The sequence below is a fragment of the Anolis sagrei genome, chromosome 4 (assembly GCF_037176765.1).
Source record: "Anolis sagrei isolate rAnoSag1 chromosome 4, rAnoSag1.mat, whole genome shotgun sequence".
NCBI lineage: Eukaryota > Metazoa > Chordata > Lepidosauria > Squamata > Dactyloidae > Anolis > Anolis sagrei.
In genome coordinates, this window is record NC_090024.1 from 20,362,167 (window position 1) to 20,383,688 (window position 21,522).

Below are 21,522 nucleotides of genomic sequence, written 5' to 3' on the forward strand. Positions count from 1 at the left end.
GCATTGTGAAATATGTACACACAGTGGGAAATAACGTAACTGGAGCGGGTAAGAAACCCATTGTAACCGTCACAGGACAATTCATCACCTCCTTGCTTAATAAACTAAAACCTGTTTGTCCTGCTACTTTGTTTTAAAAGCTAGTCTTATAGAAAACAGCAAAAGATAAATAAATACATCATATGACGGGGCTCATATGACCGCAGATGACTTACATAACTTTAAAATACACAATGAAGACATTGAAATATTTCAGCATTTCCTTATTGTGGTTATTAATCAGATTGGAGACTGTAGTGAAGAAACCAGAAGAAAACTAGACGTGCATCTACACTGTAGAACTAATACAGTTTGACTCCTATGGATCAATGATGGGTATTGGAGTTTTACAAAGTTTTTCGCTTTCTCTGTCGAAGAGTGCTGGTGCCTCACCAAATTGCAAATCCCAGTTTGCTATTCTTAAAAGTGTTGTGATCCTAACAGTACTTATATAGAATTGAATCCAATCTGTGAGTTTACTTTGGGATAGATCCACATAATGTGCATCCCAATTCTCCCAAGTCAGAGTACTACAAAAATATAAACAAAATAGAATCAATGTATTGTCAAAGGCTTTCATGGCCAGAATCATTGGGTTGTTGTAGGTTTTGGGGATTATATGGCCATTTTCTAGAACAGGGGTCCTCAAACTAAGGCTCGGGGGCCGGATAAAGCCCTCCACGGTCATTTACCCAGACCTCGCTCAGAGTCAACCAAAGTCTGAAACGACTTGGAAGCACACAACAACAACAACAACAACAATCCTATCTCATCAGCCAAAAGCATGCCCACACTTCCCATTGAAATAAGTTTATATTTGTTAGAATTGTTCTTCATTTTAATTATTGTATTGTTTTTAAGTGGTTTTTTTTACTACAAATAAGATATGTTCAGTGTGCATAGGAATTCATTAATTTTTTTTCAAATTATAATCCAGCCCTCCAACAGTTTGAGGGGCTGTGACCTGGCCCTCTGTTTAAAAAGTTTGAGGACCCCTGTTCTAGAACATAGCCATATAGCCCAAAAAACCTACAACAACCCAAAATAGAATCAAATAGTTTATTTATTTATTTACAACATTTCTACCACACCTTTCTTAACCCTTGAGGAGACTCAAGGCATATTTACATATAGGCAGCTAGCTATTAGATGCCATTAAAAACAATATACAATTAAAATGAACATTTTAAATAGAATTATATATTACATCAAAACATTTAAAAACATTTAAATCAATATCACCACTGATAGACCACACTATCAATAATCATGATCCAGGCCGTTCCAGTAGTTCTTGCACATAATTATCTGTCTATTGCACAAGTTCTCCAAAGGCTTGATCAATAAGCCACATTTTCATTCTCTTACGAAAGGTCAGGAGGAAGGGGGCTGATCTATTGTCCTTGGGGAGGGAATTCCACAGTCAAGGGACCACCACTGAGAAGGCCCCATCTCTCGCCCCCACCAGTCACACCTGCGGAGGAGGTGGGACCGAGAGCAGGGCCTCCCCAGATGATCTTGTTCATAGGAGGACATCCGTTTGGACAGATAAGCTGTGCTGTAACCATTTAGGGCAGTGTTTCTCAGCCTATGGGTACCCAGATGTTTTGGCCTTCAACTCCCAGAAATCCCAACAGCTGGTAAAACTGTCTGGGATTTCTGGGAGTTGAAGGCCAAACCACCTGGGGACCCACAGGTTGAGAACCACTGATTTAGGGCTTTATAGGCTAAAGTTAACACTTTGAATTGTGTTCTATAGCAGAATGGCAGCCAGTGGAGCTGACGCAACAGGAGGATTGTATGGTATAGGGTGAAAGAGCTATTTGTTCATCTTTCTTCTTTTCCCAAGTTTGCAAGAAGGAAGGATGAGTCACTTTTGTGTCTTCCAGGCCCATTCACAAAAAAAAAAAAGAACTGTTCTGATAGCCATCAGTTAGTACACAAGTTTCTTCAGGCAAAAACAAAGTCAAAACTTATTTTCTCTCTCCCTTAAGTAATCCTCCCCCCTAGAGCTTGAGACAATTACAACTTCAGAATTCCTGAGAGCCCATTCTCTGGGTTGATGGGAGTCCAGAAAAGTAACTTTTCCAAAATCTGTTCTTTTTCCTCATTATTAATCTTTGACCTTTACTATCAGTGAAAAAATTAGAAGGAATCCTTAAAAAGCTCTAAACCCTAAATTCATAACCATAAATATATTTAATAGATCGTATGTGTATGTCTTGGAGTCCTCAGGCGATTTATGATGATCCCATGAATTTCATAAGGTTTTCTTAGGCAACGGATGCTCAGTGGCGGTTTTACAGTTCCTTCCTATGAAATACAGCCCTACAGTATTGCTTGCCTGCCCCCATCCAAGTGCTAAACAGAGCTAATCCTACTTGACTTCCTAAATCAGACAGAATCTGGTACTAGTTCTTTCCTATACAAGGCAGAGCTCGATCCTTTTACCTTTGATGCTTGGATAGAGTTTGGATTTTCCGCATCTGAAGTTGATGAAGTACTGGGATTGTATTTAAGAGGACCATATACTGAGGTTGTTGTGTGCCTTAAAGGCAAAACGATAATGGAGTTGAGAATATGTGACTCATACATGGGATTCATGACCAATTGGAGAATTGAACCCTGGTCTTTAGAGTCATACTCCAATGTTCAAACCACTATTCCACACTGGATCTCTAAAGTACTCCATGTACCACAGCCCTCTATTAGAGAGGTTGGAATGGTGTGACCCTCTAGATCAGTGGTTCTCAACCTTCCTAATTATTTATTATTATTTATTTAGAACTTTTATATCCTGTTCTTCTCACCTCCGTGGAGGGACTCAGAATGGCTAACAGTAAGGATTCAATGAAACAATAAATAACATTTAAACAACATCATAAACAATAGATTAAAATGCATATAAAACTACAATACATATAAAACCATTCACCAAATTAAAAACATCGTCCAACTCAGTCCGTATGTTGTGGTCAACATACGGACTGATGACTGATCTCCGTCATCACTCTGCATCACTCTGCAAATGCCTGATTCCACAGCCAGGATTTCACTAGTTTCCGAAGGTCAGGAGGGAGGGGGCAGATCTGACTTCATTCGGGAGCAAGTTCCACAGGCGGGGGGCCATCATGGAGAAGGCCCTGTCTCTCGTTCCCACCAGACGCAACTGCGAATGTGGAGAGACTGAGAGCAGGGCCTCTATGGAAGATCTTAATGCCCTTGATGGTTTATAGGGGAGAATACGTTCGGACAGGTAATGCTGTGACCCCTCATGTTGTGGTGCCCCCCCCCCCCAACCATAAAATAATTTTCGTTGCTATCTCATAACTGTAATTTTGCTAATGTTACGACCCATAATGATATGCAAGGTGTATTTTCATTCACTGGACTAAATTTGGCACAAATACCCAATACACCCCAATTTGAATGCTGGTGAGGTTGGAAGGGGATTGATTTAGTCATTTGGGAGTTGTAGTTGCTGGGGTTTATAGTTCACCTACAATCAAAGAGCATTCTGCACTCCACCAATAATGAAATTGAACCAAACTTGGCACACAGAACTCCCATAACCAAAAAAATACTGGAAGGGTTTGGTGGGTATTGACCGTGAGTTTTGGAGTTGTGGTTCACTGACATCCAGGGAGCTCTGTGCATTCAAACAATGATAGACCTGGACCAAACTTGGCACAAATACTCAGTATGTCCAAATGTGAACACTGGTGGAATTTGGAGAAAATAGACCTTGACATTTGTGAGTTTTAGTTGCTGGGATTTATTGTTTACATGCAATCAAAGAGCATTCTGAACCCCATCAACGATAGAACTTGCCAGACTTCCCACACAGAACCTCCCATTCCTTGAAGGGACTCACTGACACAAGCCTCCCTCCAGCCTCGCATGCTCTCCTCCGCCCACACATGCGCACCACACTGCCATGCGCCAAGCATACCTGCTCTCCCCTCCCTGCTTGGAGTCTCAGAAACAGTCCTCCCCTTGGCTGAGAGGCCACCAAATCACAGCGGAGGGGTGCATTTGGTGGGAGGATTCACCATCTGTTTCCAAAAAGGAAGAGAAGTATAGGCGGAGATATCTTCAACCTTCTCTGCTAAAGGGGTTCCCAAGACCATCAGAAATATGTGTTTTCTGATGATCTTTGGCAACCCTTCTGAAACCCCCTAACGACCCCCCAAGTGTCCCAACCCCCAGGTTGAGAAACGCTGCTCTAGTTATTGTTAAGCTACAACTCCCAGCACTCATCATCACCATAAACCAAGGGTGCATTTTCTGCAGTTTGACACCACTTTAACTGCAATGGCTCAGTTTATGGAATCTTAGGATTTATAGTTTGGTGAGGCACTGGAACTCTTTGGCAGAGAAGGGTAAAGACCTTGTCAAACTTCAAACCCCATGATTCGAAAGCATTTAGCCATGGGAATTAAAGTGGTATCAAACTGCATTCATTCTGCAGAACAGATGCACCCTCCAAATTGGCCACATTTGTCATTACAATTTTGTAATTTTTTATTATAGTTTAGTCATAATTTACATTATTTTAGAACTATATGCATGCATTTGTATGTGCCAAATGTTAAAAGGAAATGCACTACTAGAACAGAGAGCAAAAGAAGGCTCACATTTGCTTCAATTAGAAGTAGCTAGACTGTTGTAGTGCATGGTACCCAGCTCAAATGACCGTTAATTGACCGGAAAGTGTGCCAGGGAAGCTCTGTTGCTCATCTGGCACCTGTTACCCTCCTGAACTTTGACATAAGCTGCTGGCAGAATTTCATCCTCTACCAGCCTAAAAGAGGATATTGGACTAGACAGAGACAGGTGGATGCATTTAATACTGTTTTATTCGTGCCATTATTCCACTTTAACTGCCATGGCAACATCCTGTGGAATTCTGGGATCTGTAGTTTAGTGAGGCCCAAGAACTCTCTGGGTAAGGATTCTAAATCTGGCTCCCTAAACTGTAAAGCCCAGGATGCCATAGGATGTTACTATGGCTGTTAAAAGTGATATAATAGCACTGTAACTGTGTAGTACGATAATAAAGGTAAAAGTTTCTCCTGACATTAAGTCTAGTCGTGTCCAACTCTGGGGGGTGGTGCTCATCTCCATTTCTAAGTCAAAGAGCCGGCGTTGTCCACAGATACCTCCAAGGTCATGTGGTCCCTCCAAGGCAGTACCTATTGATCTACTCTCATTTGCATGTTTTTGGACCGCTAGGTTGGCAGAAGCAGGGGCTAACAGCGGGAGCTCACCCTGCTCCCTGGATTCGAACTGCCAACCTTTTGGTCACCAAGTTCAGCAGCTCAGCAGTTTAACCCACTCCGGCACCAGGGGGCTTGTGTAGTATGATAGGGCTCCTAAAAATAGCAGGGCTGTTTTATGTTCTTAGCAGTTTTCACAAGTACTGAAAGTGTTTTGACAGCTACTTTGCTTCCCTTGATATACATAATGTCCTTATTTCATCTCGTTGTTCCTTTTGAGTAAAACCATTTTGAAGACAATATCAAAATCTGCAGAACTAGTTCCATCACCACAGACATGGGATGAGCATCTCGGCAAACTCCTTAAAAGCTCTACCAGCAAACTGAATATTAACTGCCTTTGACCTATTTTGGTAGATGCAAATAATTGAAAGTATCTTCTCTGGCTGGAGTTGAGTTGTTACTCGACCTTTCTCGAGGACTCTGTGCTAGTTGCAGCCTTGCCAACACCTGTAGTGAGACCCAGATCTCTGAGACTTATGTTTACAACGTTTAGCATTTGGCTTTGGAGGCGTTGTTTTGAACTACACATAACACCTTGTGCAACAAATGCCAGCTGTTGTTGCAACTCAGCAAGTCAGCAGATCAATCAGACCCTCGGAAAAGAAGTGGCAGCGTGACTCGGGTCACGACAGCGAGATTTCTGATGGGGATGTTTATCTCTCCAATGCTCTTGCATAAGCAAACTCTGGCTACCTTCGTCTTTTCATTCCAGCATAAGAGCAAAGATAAGGACTTCTCCATTTGAACCACAACATCTTTGAGCAAAAACATGGAATATACCCAAACTTAAGGGCAAATTATGGCAGAATAAAACCTTCACTGCATGGATCCGTTGATATAACAGTCAACCTTCCCCATTCACTGGGAGTTAGGGCCATAGGAGCAAGCAGACAAAAGTTATTTCTTCCACCCTGGACATTCCACAGATATATAAACCTCACTTGCCTAGTTTCCAACTGGCCTCACAACCTCTGAGCATGCCTGCCATAGATGTGGGTGAAACATCAGGAGAGAATGCTTCTGGAACATGGCCATATAGCCCGGAAAACTCACAGCAACCAAGTCATTCCAGCCATGAAAGCCTCCGACAACACACAGGATCAGACCCTCCTTCCACACTGCAGAATAACGGCAGTTCAGTACCACTTGATTCTGAAAGAAGTTACGACATTTTTTAACCTGAAAAAGTACCTCTCTGGGAATTTCTGGGTCTTCCGGCATGATCCTATGGTTGACTTGTTCTGGAAATTGAATCGCATTGGAGGACCTACACATTTCTAGGTCTCCAGTATGACTGGAGGAAGTTGACCATAGGGTCACACAGGCGGATCTAGTGAATAATCACATCTGTGAATAATCAAATACACAAAAGTAAAAATTCCAGATGTGGACAGACAACTGTGGGTGTGGTTGCTGTTGTGGTGTGCATTCAAGTCATTTCTGACTTATGTTGACCCAAAGGCAAACCAAACACAGCGTTTTCTGCGACTTAGAGTGTGTGACTTGTCTGACGTTATTATTTATTTACATTATTTCTACCCTGCCCATATCAGCCCGAAGGTGACTCAGAGCGGCATTATAGCTGAGTATGCATCACAATCCTGGTCTCTAGAGCAGTGGTTCTCAACCTTCCTAATGCGGCGACCCCTTAATACAGTTCCTCATGTTGTGATGACCCCCAACCATAAAATTATTTTCATTGCTACTTCATAATTGTAATATTGCTCCTGTTATGAATCGTAATGTCAATATCTGATATGCAGGCTGTATTTTCATTCATGCCCAATAGGCCCAAATTTGAATATGGGTGGGGTGAGGTGGGGGAGATTTTGTCATTTGGGAGTTGTAGTTGATGGGATGTATAGTTCACCTACAATCAAAGAGCATTCTGAACTCCACCAATGATGAAATGGAACTAAACTTGGCATACAGAACTCCCATTACTAATAGAAAATACTGGAAGGATTTGATATGCATTGAGTTTTGGAGTTGTAGTTCACCTACATCCAGAGAGCACTGTGGACTCAAATAATGATCAATGTGGACCAAACGTGGCATGAATGCTCAATATGGCCAAACATGAACAGTGGTGGAGTTTGGTGAAAATACACCTTGACATTTGGAAGCTATAGTTGCTGGGATTTACAGTTCACGCCCACGCCGAATGGCGAAAGCGCGAGGCGGGCGACAGGGCTTTGCGTGGGGTCAGGCCTCATGCCGAGATCCCCTCACCCACTTTGCGCCTTTGCTGAATGGCAAGAGCACGAGGCGAGTGAGAGAGCTTTTCGCAAGGTCAGGCCTCGCGCCGAGATCCCCTCACCGCCTCGCGCCCTCGCCAAATGGCAAAAGCGCAAGGCGGGCGAGGAGGCTTTGCGTGAGGTCAGGCCTCACACTAAGATCCTCTTGCCCGCCTTGTGCCCTCGCCGAATGGCAAAAGTGTGAGGCGGGCGAGGGGGCTTTGCGCGAGGTCAGGCCTCATGCCAAGATCCCCTCGCCTGCCTCGCACCCTCGCCGAATGGCGAAAGCGTGAGGTGGGCGAGGGGACTTTGCGTGAGGTCAGGCCTCGCACCAAGGACCCCTCGCCTGCCTCGCACCCATGCCGGATAGTGAGAGTGCGTGGCAGGCGAGGCAGGTTTTGCACGAGGCCAGGCCTTGCGTGAAGGAGCCCTCGCCTGGCCCGCGCCCTTTAGGCGGGACCAACGGAGACGGCCTCACGACCCCTCCAAAATGGCCAGGCGACCCCCCTGGGGATCGCGACTCCCAGGTTGAGAACCACTGCTCTAGAGTAATAGTCCAATGCTTATGCCACCTATGCCACCATGCCACCATGACTCTTATAATACCATATTCTCCTGCAATAGCAACATCTCATGGAATTGAAGGGCTTGCAGTATAGGAGCATTTCATATTATCAACCAGAGATAATATTATCACCTAAACCACAAATTCCAGAATTCCATAATCTTTTGCCATGAGCAGTTAAAGGGGAATATGATGCTATAATTGCATAGTGTGAAAGGCTACCCTTTTAAAATTAAAAGTGGTATGGGTGGGGACTACACTTGTCCATGTAATAGCTCAGAAAGCAGAGGATTTCTGTGGTGGAAGCAAATGAATTATCCATTTTCCTAAAGAAAAGCATTAAATGCCATCGTAAAAAGATGAATCCCCCCCCCCCCCCACTTTATGCTCCTAATGGGATGAGGTCCTAAGTGTTGATTTGCTACTTCATGATTGATCCAGTGAGTCTATTCTAATTAAGACTAGTAAGTAGCTATTTTAGTTAGATTATTAAATAATGAGGAGGTGGCAACATAGAAGAGGTGCCACCTCAATGGATTAGATGTGGTCCCTGGCTTTGTGAACCAACAGCCCTAGATTCAACACAAATGTGCCAGATCTGAGGTTGCTCTGGAGCACATTTACACTGGACTAAACTGCCCTGTGTAGATGAGCCCTTTGAAAATAATCTCAGCCTGTCCAGTATCTTTTAGTCCACATAATGCACAAGCAAGACATTCAAGATAGATAGATAGATAGATAGATAGATAGATAGATAGATAGATAGATAATAAACTTTATTTATACCCCACCACCATCTCTCCAAAGGGGACTCGGGGCGGCTAACATGAGGCCAAGCCCAGAGTTACACTACAACAAAATAAAACACAATACAACCAGCAAATAATAACATCAAAATAAAATACAGAAAATAACAGAAAATGCAATAAACAGATGCAAAATAACATGATGAAGAAATAGAATAAACTGGCTGAGAAAGGCAGTATACAAATACAGTAAATAAATAAATAAGAAAAGCACGATGGGCAGGCCAAATACACAGAATAAGATTGATAATAACCTGGGTGAAATAAGTAAATGGAGAAGTATGTGTCTGTGGGGGAGCTCAGAAGGGGCGACCAATGGGATTGAGCCTTCATTAAAGACAAGGAAAAGTGTGTCATGAGGACAGAACTATAGTTGGGATGAACATGATACGGGGATATGTGTTCACCCGTCGAAGGTGTGCCAGAAGAGCCAGGTTTTTAGGTCTTTCTTAAAGGCTGCCAGGGTGGGGGCTTGCCTAATCTCACTAGGTAGCAAGTTCCCTCGTCCCCACAAGTCATACTTGTGATGGAGGTGGGAGCGAGAGGAGGGCCTCCCCTGAGGATCAAAGAGATCATGCACGATTGTAAAAGGAGATGCGGTCATGAAGGTAGGCAGGTCCCAAACCATTCAGGGATTTGTAGGTGATAATCTGCACCTTGAATTGGGACTGGAAAATGAATGGCAACCAATGGAGTTCCTTAAACAGGGGGGTAGACCGCTCCCTGTAATTTGCTCCTGTTAGCAGTCTGGCTGCCGATCATTGGACCAATTGAAATTTCCGAGCCATCTTCAAGGGCAGTTGAATACTAAGTAGGTGAGGAGGGGGGACTAAGATGTGTAACCTTTAGAAGTATAATAAAAATAAATTCTCTCTTGCAGGGGTATAGCTATAGGGGTAAGATGAGGACATTGCTCCTCCAAATAAAAATTCTACCTGCTTCCCATGACATTTTCCTTTAGTCTGCAATTTACAAGGGGGGAAAATGACAATGCTGAAGTAAAATATTAAAATACTGAAATTTGAAGGCACATTTCAATGGCGGGGGGTGGGGGCAAAATTCTTATTTGTCAGGGCAGTACTCCCACTCCCTCCACCATACTCACCACCATAGGTTCAGCTCTGCTTTCTTGTATGCTTAATACACATGAACTGGAAGTAATAAAGGCTTTGTTAGAGAGAGGTGGCTTGTTAGATAGTTTAAAAGTGAAAAAATTGTTATTCAATGCCTGTCTTCACTGTGATATATCAGCCTCACCTCGCCTAACCTTCTCAGCAGTCCTGAGAAGTAGGTTAAAGCGAGAAGACCAGTTACATGATCGCTTTCCCTAGAACAGTACTTCTCAAAACTTTCTACCTTCAAGAAATATTTTCCTCTCTGAGGGTGGCTGCCAAGGAATTTGTGTATCTGCCATAGATTATACCTATCTGCAGGAGGGGATACCAGACCATGGTCGGAGCCATACACTTAGAGTAGTATCAGTATGTGGTAGCAAATGAGAAACAGAGAACCAACTTGGTAGAACAAACTTTTTGTAGACTAGGGCTGTATTTAAACCAGGCAGATTACTCTGATGTAAATCTGCACTAGAACAGCTCTGGATCTAGCACAGTGATTCTCAACCTGGGGTCCCCAGATGTTTTTGGCCTTCAACTCCCAGAAATCCTAACAGCTGATAAACTGGCTGGGTTTTCTGGGAGTCGTAGGCCAAAAACATCTGGGGACTCCAGGTTGAGAACCACTGATCTAGCATGTGCATGCTGAATCTGAGACTGGTGTCCAGAATGGCTTGGAATGCATCAGCCCAGCTGGGCTTTCATCTCATCTGCCATGTTGCTCACCAGCCATCCAAGTACTATGTGAGCACCTGGTCACTGCCTGTTGCTTCTGCTAATGTCAGAATAGGGCACCCATGTGATCATTAAGACAGAGGAGATCAATTGTTACCCTCCTTGCTGGTCACATGGGCACAATTTAACATCTGTTGACACAACAGGTAATGGACATATGGTCACATGGAGCTCTATGGATAGCAAAGAGCAGCAGTGGCAATATGATGATGAGCCATCCCTGGTCAGCAGGGGAAAAGTGATGGCAGCCATGTTCATCTGGACAGGGGATACCCACCCAATGTTGTCCAGCAGTGGATTTATAATGAATCTAGGTTTCTTGCCCAGTAAATGCAAGTCCTAGGCCTATTTCCTGAGATTCATGGAAGGAAATGCTTAGGAACAGACCTTAATAGGCATATTGTGTGTGTCATCACACTCCATTCCAATAACTCCCTCCACCATTCATGTAGTTATCTACCTTGCCTTTAGCCCCTATCTTTGTTTCCCAACAGCCATCCTTAATACTGAACATGTCACCTCATCACCTGTTGCAATCCAGAGCAGGGAACGAGGCCCTAAGATAACTATCCACCACACATGACTGTGAAAAACAATCCTTTTTTATTGAAGAAAAATGGTTACAAAATAAAGGAAAAATGCAAGTCAAAAGCCACAGCAAAATCAGCAAACATGAATTTAAATGCACAAGAACAAAACCCAAAGCCACACTGCAAAATACTGGAACCTGTTTAGTGATTCACTAACCGTACTTGATATCCTAGAAATCTTCCCAAACTATGGCCAGGGAACCGGGAGAGCTGCCAAGGTCTTCATCAATTCTGAAACGATGCCTGAACTGAGACAGTCAGCCCGCCGGAAGGCAATTAAAACCCAAGAATTGGTTCCGTGAACCGCCCCTCTTCTTTGAAGCCAATGTTTTTAATTCTTGAATTCGGGAGGATTGACGCAAGCTGAGTGATTTATTTCTATCTTGCCAAATTTGGCCCCTTCTGTTGTCATTACAGTTAACAGGTGCAGAAGGGAGGGAAAGGTCAAGGCTTCCCTCTGAAACATTCTCATGAACACTGGTACTTTCATTTTCCAAATCTACAGAAGTTCCTTCCTCACTAATTTCAGGAACATTGGCATTTTCCAAACCTACAGCAGTTTCTTCCTCACTAATTTCAGGAGCATTGGCATCAAGAGGTACATTTCCATTAGCATCAGTAAATATATTTTCATTAGCATCAGGAGGAACAAACAGAGAATCAGGTTCAAGTTCAAACTCAGGCTGAACCCCAACATCACCAAACCCACGTGTTTTATATTTCTATTGCTATTCACACATGAACAGCCTGACTAAGGTCTGTTTCACTCCATCCACCCCAGGAATTAGGCTCTCCATATTTCTGGATTTGACTTTTGCGGATTTGATTATTCCCAGATTCGTGGTGGAGGGTCCTTCTTTAGAGGCTTTTAAACAGAGGCTGGGTGGCCATCTGTTGGGGGTGCTTTGAATGCTATTTTCCTGCTTCTTGGCAGGAGGTTGGACTGGATGAGGCCTCTTCAAACTCTATGATTCCATGATTTAAAAATGACTTCTCTTGGAATGTGTAGGTCCTCCAGTGTGACTCTATGCTTAACTTTCAGGAGAGGCTAAGTATAAATACATGCTGGAAAATCTAGACATTCTTACAGAGGTGTTCTCTCAGCTAAAGAAATAAATACCCAATTTTTTAAATGTGTGGTTTTTCACTTTCGTAATTTTATGGTTGGTTGTCACCACAATATAAGGAACTGTATTAAGAGATCACAGCATTAGGAAGGTTGAGAAACACTGGTTTATTCTATAGTTTGTAAGCCATTTTGTTTTCTTGGTGGGAGAAAGGCAGGGTACAAATTGAATGAATAAATAAATGCTTCCTCCTGATATTGCACAAGCTCAAGACAGATGTCTACACATCTGGAGTTTCAGAGAGCCCAGCAGTTCTTTGGAACATCAGGCAATGTCTCGAAATCTGGCAGCAATACTCTTACTTTGACTGATTGACTTCTTCGGGTTAGCAGGTGAATACTTTTCAGTTCCAAAAAGATTTTAGAAACTGACTCAAACTAGATTTTAATAGTATGTGGCCTCTTATATTTTAATCTTCTGTCATTTAATGGATATTTGAATGGCGTAAGTTCTATGAATTGTTTCATTGCAGTTTACAATACCTTTTTTACATTTTTACTGAGGTCTCTGCCTATATTTTGCTTGAGTCTTATCATGACAGATCATATCTCCCTGTATAAACCTGGCCAGGCTCTGAAATCATAAGGAGAGGCTCTGCTCTTAGTTGCACCACCATCTCAAGTTTGGCTGAAGGATGTGACAGCTAGACAGTGAAGATGGGAATAAAATCAACTCATTTGAAATATGTCACTGGAGAAGAGTTCTACGGAAACCGTGGACTGCTTAAAAAGGCAAATGAATGGTTCCTACAACAGATCAAGCCCTGGAAGCCAAGATGCTTACATTGAGGCTGTTGTACTTTGCCCATATCATGAAAAGACATGATTTGCTAGAAAGGACAATAATGCTTGCTAAGATAGAAGGCAATGGAGGAAAAGGAAGACTTCATTCCAAATAGATTGATTAAGTATGAAAGATGTCAAACTGTACCAAAGATAATAATAATAATAATAATAATAATAATAATAATAACTTTATTTATACCCCGCCACCATCTCCCCAAAGGGACTCGGAGCGACTTACATGAGGTCAAGCCCGACAACACATCAATAGAACAAAAAACAATAAGCAAATAAAACAATACAATTAATATAACTCACATATAAACAATAACATGCAAAGATTTAAAAACCTATGGCCGGACCAGATGTAATAGTTTAAAATTTTTAAAAAATAAGTAAACACTGGGCATGAACAGCAGTAGGTTGTATCCGGTAGGTAAAGGTAAAGGTAGTCCCCTGACATTAAGTCCAGTCATGTCTGACTCTGGGGTGTGGTGCTCATCTCCATTTCTAAGCCGAAGAGGCAGCGTTGTCCATAGACACCTCCAAGGTCATGTGGCCAGCATGACTGCATGGAGCGCCGTTACCTTCCCGCCGGAGTGGTACCTATTGATCTACTCACATTTGCATGTTTTTGAACTGCTAGGTTGGCAGAAGTTAGGGCTGACAGTGGAAGCTCACGCGGCTCCCCGGAATCAAACCTGCGACCAACAAGTTCAGCAGCTCAGTGCTTTAACCCACTGCGCCACCGGGGGCTCTGGTAGGAGGGTTTTAAAAGAAATGAAGGGAGAGCAACCCAACAGGTAGCTAAAGTGCTTCTGAGGACATTCTGCAGGGAATTGTTTCCTTTATTCAGGGAAGGCACACTGGAACAGCCACGTTTTCAGGATCCTCCTAAAGACTGCCAATGTGAGGGCTCACCTGATATCCTTGGGGAGTGAGTTCCAGATGTCAAAGATGTCAAACTGTTTGTTCATCTTTCCTAGAATCTTAGAATTACACAACCACAGAGTTGGAAAAGACTCCAAAGGCCATCCAGCCCAGCCTCATTTTGCCATGCAGGAAGATATGATCAAAGGATTTGGGAGAGTGTGGCCAAAACACCTGGAGGGCTCCAGTTTGCCCATAACTGGTGTAGGTGCACCTTAAGTAAACCTGACAGTAAACAACAAGAGCAAAGGCCAGGGTGAGTGGCAAGATGCCAAAGGTTGGAAGTGGCAGAGAGGAGGGAAAAACCATCCTTAGCTTGACCTCTAAACCTACTGGGTCTGCTTAGGAGCCGAGAGACTGCAGGGTCCAAGTTTCCCTGGCCAAGGATTGCGCCAGAGCCAAAGAGGAGGAGGAAGAGGAGGAGGAGGAGGAGCAGGAGCCTCAGCTCATAAACAAAGCCACGTGTCCCCCTCCCCGCGCGGAGAGAGGCGGAGCTGGCCCGCTTTTCCGGCAACAAAGAGCCTCCACCAGCCGCCCTGGGATAAATACCAGCCGAGGCAGCCAAGCTCAGGAAGAAGAAGAAGAAGGAGACGGAGAGACTTCGAGTCCCATCCAGCCTTGGCATCTTTGCGCACCGAGAGCTTTGCGCACCTTGAGCTTTGGAGAGACCTACGAGAAGAGCAAAAGACCATTAGTCTTGATTGCTAGTCAATCGGAGGGTTCCCTTCCTTCTTTCTTTCCTTCTTTCCTTCCTTCCTCCCCGTGTTTTGGCGACGATGCCATTTCTCGGGCAGGATTGGCGCTCCCCGGGGCAGAACTGGGTGAAGACCGCGGATGGGTGGACCCGGTGCCTGGGCGAGAAGGACAACGCCAACTACAGGTGAGGCTCCCAGGATCCTAGGTTTGGAATTAACCCAGTTTGATACCGCTTGGACTGCCAAGGCTCCAGGCTATGCGGTGGAGGGAATTGTCGCTTGGGGAGGCGCCAGGACTCTTGGCCAGAGAAGGCCAACTCTTGGGTCCAAGTCCAGATCCTCTCATCCCATGGCATTGAGCCCATGCAGTTCCAGTGGTGTCAAACTGTCTCCCCAGCAGGAAATGGGTCTTCTTGTGGGGTTGTTGCCCCCATTTAGGGGTCTTTTGGCCCAGTTGGGAGCTGAAGGTCATGGGGGAGATGATGAGAAGGGAGTGGAGAAAGGATATTCCCCATAATGCAGTTTCCCCCAATCTTTGGCCCTCCAGATGGTGTCAAATTGCCTCACCAGCAGGAGATGGGTCTTCTTGAGGGGTTGTTGCCCCCATTTAGGGGTCCTTTGGCCCAGTTGGGAGTTGAAGGTCGTGGGGGAGATGATGAGAAGGGAGTGGAGGAAGGATATTCCCCAATGTACAGTTTCCCCCAATCTTTGGCCCTCCAGATGGTGTCAAATTGCCTCACCAGCAGGAGATGGGTCTTCTTGGGGGGTTGTTGCCCCATTTAGGGGTCTTTTGGCCCAGTTGGGAGTTGAAGGTCCTTGGGGAGATGATGAGAAGGGAGTGGAGAAAGGATATTCCCCATAATGTAGTTTCCCCCAATCTTTGGCCCTCCAGATGGTGTCAAATTGGCTCCCCAGCAGGAGATGGGTCTTCTTGGGGGGTTGTTGCCCCATTTAGGGGTCTTTTGGCCCAGTTGGGAGTTGAAGGTCATGGGGGAGATGATGAGAAGGGAGTGGAAGAAGGATATTCCCCAAAGTGCAGTTTCCCCCAATCTTTGGCCCTCCAGATGTTTTGGAGACATATATATGGCAGGAGTTCCCAACCTCTGGTCTTCCAGGACTTGAGCTCCCAGAATTCCCAAAAGTTGGCTAATCTGACTGTGGCTTCAGGGAACAAAGACTGGGAACTACCACCATATATATGTCTGTAATGAGGGATATCTACTCCTGTGGGAAATAATACCCAGGCTATGTATTGTCATGGCTGGAGTCACTGGGTTGTTGTAGTTTTTTTTGGGCTATATGGCCATGGTCTAAAGGCATTCTCCCCTGATGTGTTGCCTGCATCTATGGCAAGCATCCTCAGAGGTTTTGAAGTCTCACAACCTCTGAGGATGTTTCCCATAGATGGAGGCAAAATGTCAGGAGAGAATGCTTCTAGAACATGGCCATATAGCCTGAAAAACAACTCTACAACAACCCAATACCCAGGCTTCTTGTTCCTTCTCTTGTTTTGCGCCTTTGTTTACATACATTCCCGAGGCTCTGGCGTCACTTGTGGCCATATTGCAGAATTGTAGCAGCTTGGCACCGCTTTTGACTGCCCTGTCTGAAAGCTGGGGAATGCTGGGATTTATAGTTTTGTCACAACACCCATTTGGGGAATGAATGCCGCTTGGCACCACTTGGAATTGCCATGGCTCAAGGCTATGGGATCTTGGGACTTGTAGTTTGCACACTCTTTGGCAGAGAAGGTGAAATACCTTGTAAAACTATAACTCCCTTGATTCGTTAACAAAGAGTCACAGCAATTAAAAGTGGTGTCAAACTGCATGAGTTCTGTCCTGTAGATACACTGATGAGCTCACTAATCAAGTCCTAAAATTCCACAACATTGAGCCATGGCAGATCAAGTGGTACCAAACTGGTGTTATTCTGCAATGTGGAAGAAAACAGATCCTGTATATTTTCGAAGGCTTTCATGGCTGGAATCACTGGGTTGCTGTGAGTTTTCCAGGCTGTATGTCCATGTTCCAGAAGCATTCTATCCTGACATTTTGCCCACATCTATGGCAGGCATCCTCAGGGGTTGTGAGGTCTGTTGGAAACTAGCCAAGTAAGGTTTATATTTCTGTGGAATAATGTCCAGGGCGGGAGAAAGAACTCTTGTCTGCTTGAGGCAGGTGTAAAAGTTGCAATTGGCCACCTTGATTAGCATTGAATGGCCTTGCAGCTTCAAAGCCTGGCTGCTTCCTGCCTGAGGGAATAATTTGTTGTCTAATTTCTTTATTTGGGGAATTTTTGACATGAAACAATTGGGGCCAGCTAACACATCCCAATAGAGGATTTCCCCAGGCAGAAAGCAGCCAAGCTTTGAAGCTAAAAGTCCATTCAGTGCTAATCAAGGTGGCCAATTGCAACTTTCACACTTCCCTCAAGCAGACAAGAGGTCTTTCTCTCACACTAGACATTATTCCACAGATATATAAACCCCACTTGCCTAGTTTCCAACAGACCTCACAACCTCTGAGGGTGCCTGCCATAGATGTGGGCAAAATGTCAGGAGGGAATGCTTCTGAAGCATAGCTATACAGCCTGGAAAACTCACAGCAACCCAGAAACAGATTCTTTCCAATAACAAGAAGGCAACAGGAGAGCAAAGCCATCTTAAAGTGTTGCCTTCTTCCGGGGATGAGAGAGTGAGATTTGCTCAAGATCACCCCACGAGATCCCATGGCCAAAGGAGATTCGAACCTTGGCCTCCAGAAGATGAGTGCAACGCCTAAACCACACCACCCTGACTCACACTTGTATATATATTTTAATAAAGACACACGTTGCCTCCGTGGGTTGTTTGTCCCTCCGCTCCCCAGGCAATTACTAAACATTTGGCCATGTAGTAATAGGCATGGCCGGAGATTACTGAGCCTCCGGGAATTTTTAGATTGCGAGCTGAGAGAGACAGGATCTTGTGACATCTTTAGAAGCAGCCTGTTGTCGTCGACAAAAGCTGTTGTGAGCAAGAGTGCAGGTTTCATACTTCCTAATGCATTTCTGCTTTAGACCTCGTTCCATCGCTTGGGGTTACCACCAGTTCCAAAGTGTATTAGGGACTGAGGGTGCTTCTATACCATGCATGGGCAAACTTGGGCCCTCCAGGAGTTTTGGACTCCAACTCCCACCATTCCTAACAGCCTCAGGCCCTTTCCTTTTCCCCCTCAGCCGCTTAAGCGGCTGAGGGGGAAAAGGAAGGGGCCTGAGGCTGTTAGGAATGGTGGGAGTTGGAGTCCAGAACTCCTGGAGGTCCCAAGTTTGCCCATGCCTCTTCTACACTATAGGATTCATGCATTTTGGCACCACTTTACAGCCATGGTTCAGTGCTATAGAATAATAGGAGTTGTAGTTTGATGTAGTTAGCAGAGAATGTGAATGGCCTTGTAAAACTATATCTCCCAAGGACTCATAGCACTGAGCCCCGGCACATAAAATGGTGTTAGGATGCATTGATTCCATACTGTAGGTGCACCCTGAGTCTTTTTCTCATGGTCAGCACCAAAACTGAAAAACCCGCACTAGACTTATTCCTATCCTTAGTATTCATGGATATGCTGTCTGTCATGAGGGATGCAACGTGGTTATTATGACTGTTACGCACACCTCTGAGCTGAGAGAGTGATGTGGTCTGAGGGCGAAGGCAGGAAAAGTGTGTTGCTCAACCGAATTCCTCCTTCTCAAAACAGGATGGTGGGTGACTGGTTTTCATTCTAAAGAGTGAGTTTTCTGTTGGGTATTTGTGTCCCAGCTATTGTGTAAGCAAAACCGGACTTTTTGTTTCGTGTCAGGAGTGACTTAAAAAACTGCAAGTCGCTTCTGGTGTGAGAGAATTAGTCGTCTACTAGGATCTTGCCCATGGGATGCCTGGATGTTTTACCATCCTGTGGGAGGCTTCTCTCATGTCCCTGAATGAGAAGTTGGAGCTGACGGACGGGAACTCACCCTGCAAGTCGCTTATGGTGTGAAAGAATTGGTCGTCTACTAGAACATTGCTCATGGGATGCCTGGATGTTTTACCATCCTGTGGGAGGCTTCTCTCATGTCCCTGAATGAGAAGTTGGAGCTGACGGACGGGAACTCACCCTGCAAGTCGCTTATGGTGTGAAAGAATTGGTCGTCTACTAGGACATTGCTCATGGGATGCCTGGATGTTTTACCATCCTGTGGGAGGCTTCTAAGATTTTGTAAATCTCAGAAGGCTCCCAACATTGTTATCCACCTTACTAAACCACTTATCCTTTATGTAGTGGTATTCCCCTCCCCTCCAAAATTAGTCTGCTGTTATTGTTGTTGCTAGCTATTATTGTTATGTTGTTTTACGCTGTTTTATGCTGTCTTAATTGTTTTGCTTTGTTTTTAATTGTATTCTGCCATGGGCTTGGACCCCATGTAAGCCGCCCCGAGACCCTATGGTGAGATGGAGGCGCGGTAGAAAAATAAAGTTCTTCTTCTTCTTCTCTCATGTCCCTGCATGAGAATCTGGAGCTGACGGATGGGAGCTCACCCTGCTCCCCAGATTCAAACTGCCAACCTTTTGGTCAGCAGTCTTATGGCACAAGGGTTTAACCCATAGCACCACCGGGGGCTCCAGTAAAACTGGACGGACCCTCCTCTAATCTATTGCCATGTCCTCTAGAGAGGGAGAAGAAATGTGAAGGAAACTTCTTCACTCTTCATTTGAAGCCTGGGATCATCTAAAGGTGCATCTACATTGTAAAAACAATGCAGTTTGATACCATTTTGAGTGCTATGGCTCAGTGCAGTGGAGTCCAGGGAGTTGTAGTTCGGTAAGGCAGCAGCAAACAACCTTTTACGATCTTATAAAACTATCCTGCCTGTGACTTCATAGTATTTAGCCATGCTTCCAGTGTTAGAGTCAGCGTGTCGTCTATTACTATTTGCTGTGGAGCATCCGCATGATATAGTGGTGTCAGTTTTTGTTTTTGTTTTTTTGTTGTGTCAGGAGCGACCTGAGAAACTGCAAGTCGCTTCTGGTGTGCAGACGTTGTCCCCTGGGCAACATCTCCAAGGACATTACCCAGGGGACACCCAGATGATTTGATGTTTTATCATCCTTGTGGGAGGCTTCTCTCATGTCCCTGCATGAGGAGCAGGAGCTGATAGAGGGAGCTCATCCGCCTCTCCCCAGATTCGAACCTGTGACCTGTCGGTCTTCAGTCCTGCTGGCACAGGGGTTTAACTCACTTCACCACCCGGGCTCTAGTGATGTCAGTGTTTGACTGTGATTCTGGAGGCCAGGGTTCAAATCCCCGCTTAGCCATGAAACCCACTGGGTGGCCTTGTGCAAATTGTTAGAGCATGCAAAAATCAGTTGGTAAGTGTGTTACAAAGCTGAATGGTTGGGCTACTTCGAGAAACTAGCTGAGCCTGGGACATTTGGCAACAGTTACATTCCTAGTCTTTAACTGTGCGAGAGCTTACCAAGACAGCTTTTTGCTTCTGAACTGCTGGAAGAAGATCTTTCCCATGGACACTTAAGGACTATTTAAATCTCTCTTAAATGATATTATGTGAGTCAATGCAACTGTTCACGTGACTGTATATATATTGCTCTGCATTACAAAAAGTTGATTCTATGATTCTATGAGTTAACTTCTTGTTCCTTACTGATCATCTGTGTGGTATATCTTTTCTCTGACAAGACAGTATATGGACTGGTAAAAACGTGAACTACGTGTGGTTTTCATTCTGTCACACAAATCACACTCTCTCAGTCTCAGAGGAAGGCATGGGCAAACCTTTCTGAAGAAATTTTGCTAAGAAAACCCTCTGATAGGTTGGTCTTGAGTCAGAAAATAACTTGAAGGCACACAGCAAGCAGCAAAGGACATGGTTAGCTTCCCAAGGGATTTCTTTGGCCTTTGTGAGAACAGAAAGCCGGACTAGACTAGCCCTTGGCTGTTCTTACATTCATATCTGTGAACCCAATATTGGTATCAGAAGAACAGCCTGAACTAAGGACACCTGATACCAGAGGATTCAAAGTCAGCCCTTGGGAGGGCAAGGAGATAGTGATGCTGCCATTGTGAAACAACCTTTGTATACATTCTGAAATATGCAATTGTAAAGTGCCAGTGTTCTTTTGTTAAAAGCAGCAATACAACAGTAATGCTAACAGAGCATCTGTTTCCACCACCTAATTCTCTGCTCATCTCTATCCCTCCCCCTTGTCACCTTTCCACCTTCTCCTTGTCCTTTTGCTTTGTACCCTCAGGGGATAGAGCTATACTGCAAAATTAATGCAGTTTGACATCACTAACTGCCATGGCTCAATGTTCCGGAATCCTGGGAGTTGTAGTTTGGTGAAACATTTGTACTCCTTGGCAGAAAGTCCTTGTCAAACCACAACTCTCAGAATTCCATAGCATTGACCCATGACGATTTAAGTGGTGTCAAACTGCATTGATTCTACAATGTAGATGCACTTTGAGTCTTTGGAGGCCAAAGGTCCTTTCACGTGTTTCTTTAGGAGTCTGCTTTTACTGCTTTGGCAATATCCTACAAAATGTTGGGATTTACAGTTTGGACAGAGGCATACAGAATTCTC

The 21,522-nt window shown here is 44.5% G+C and overlaps 1 protein-coding gene across 1 annotated transcript in view; it reads left to right on the forward strand.

Annotated features, from left to right (window-relative positions):
• The first annotated feature begins 14,691 nt into the window (after positions 1-14,691).
• Positions 14,692-21,522, forward strand: part of FBXO32 (F-box protein 32) — a 51,330-nt gene continuing 44,499 nt past the window's right edge. The window contains exon 1 of the mRNA XM_060775845.2: positions 14,692-15,088. Within this exon, the coding sequence (XP_060631828.1) occupies positions 14,985-15,088 (104 nt within the window). The 5' untranslated portion in view covers positions 14,692-14,984. The remainder of the gene's footprint in view (positions 15,089-21,522) is intronic.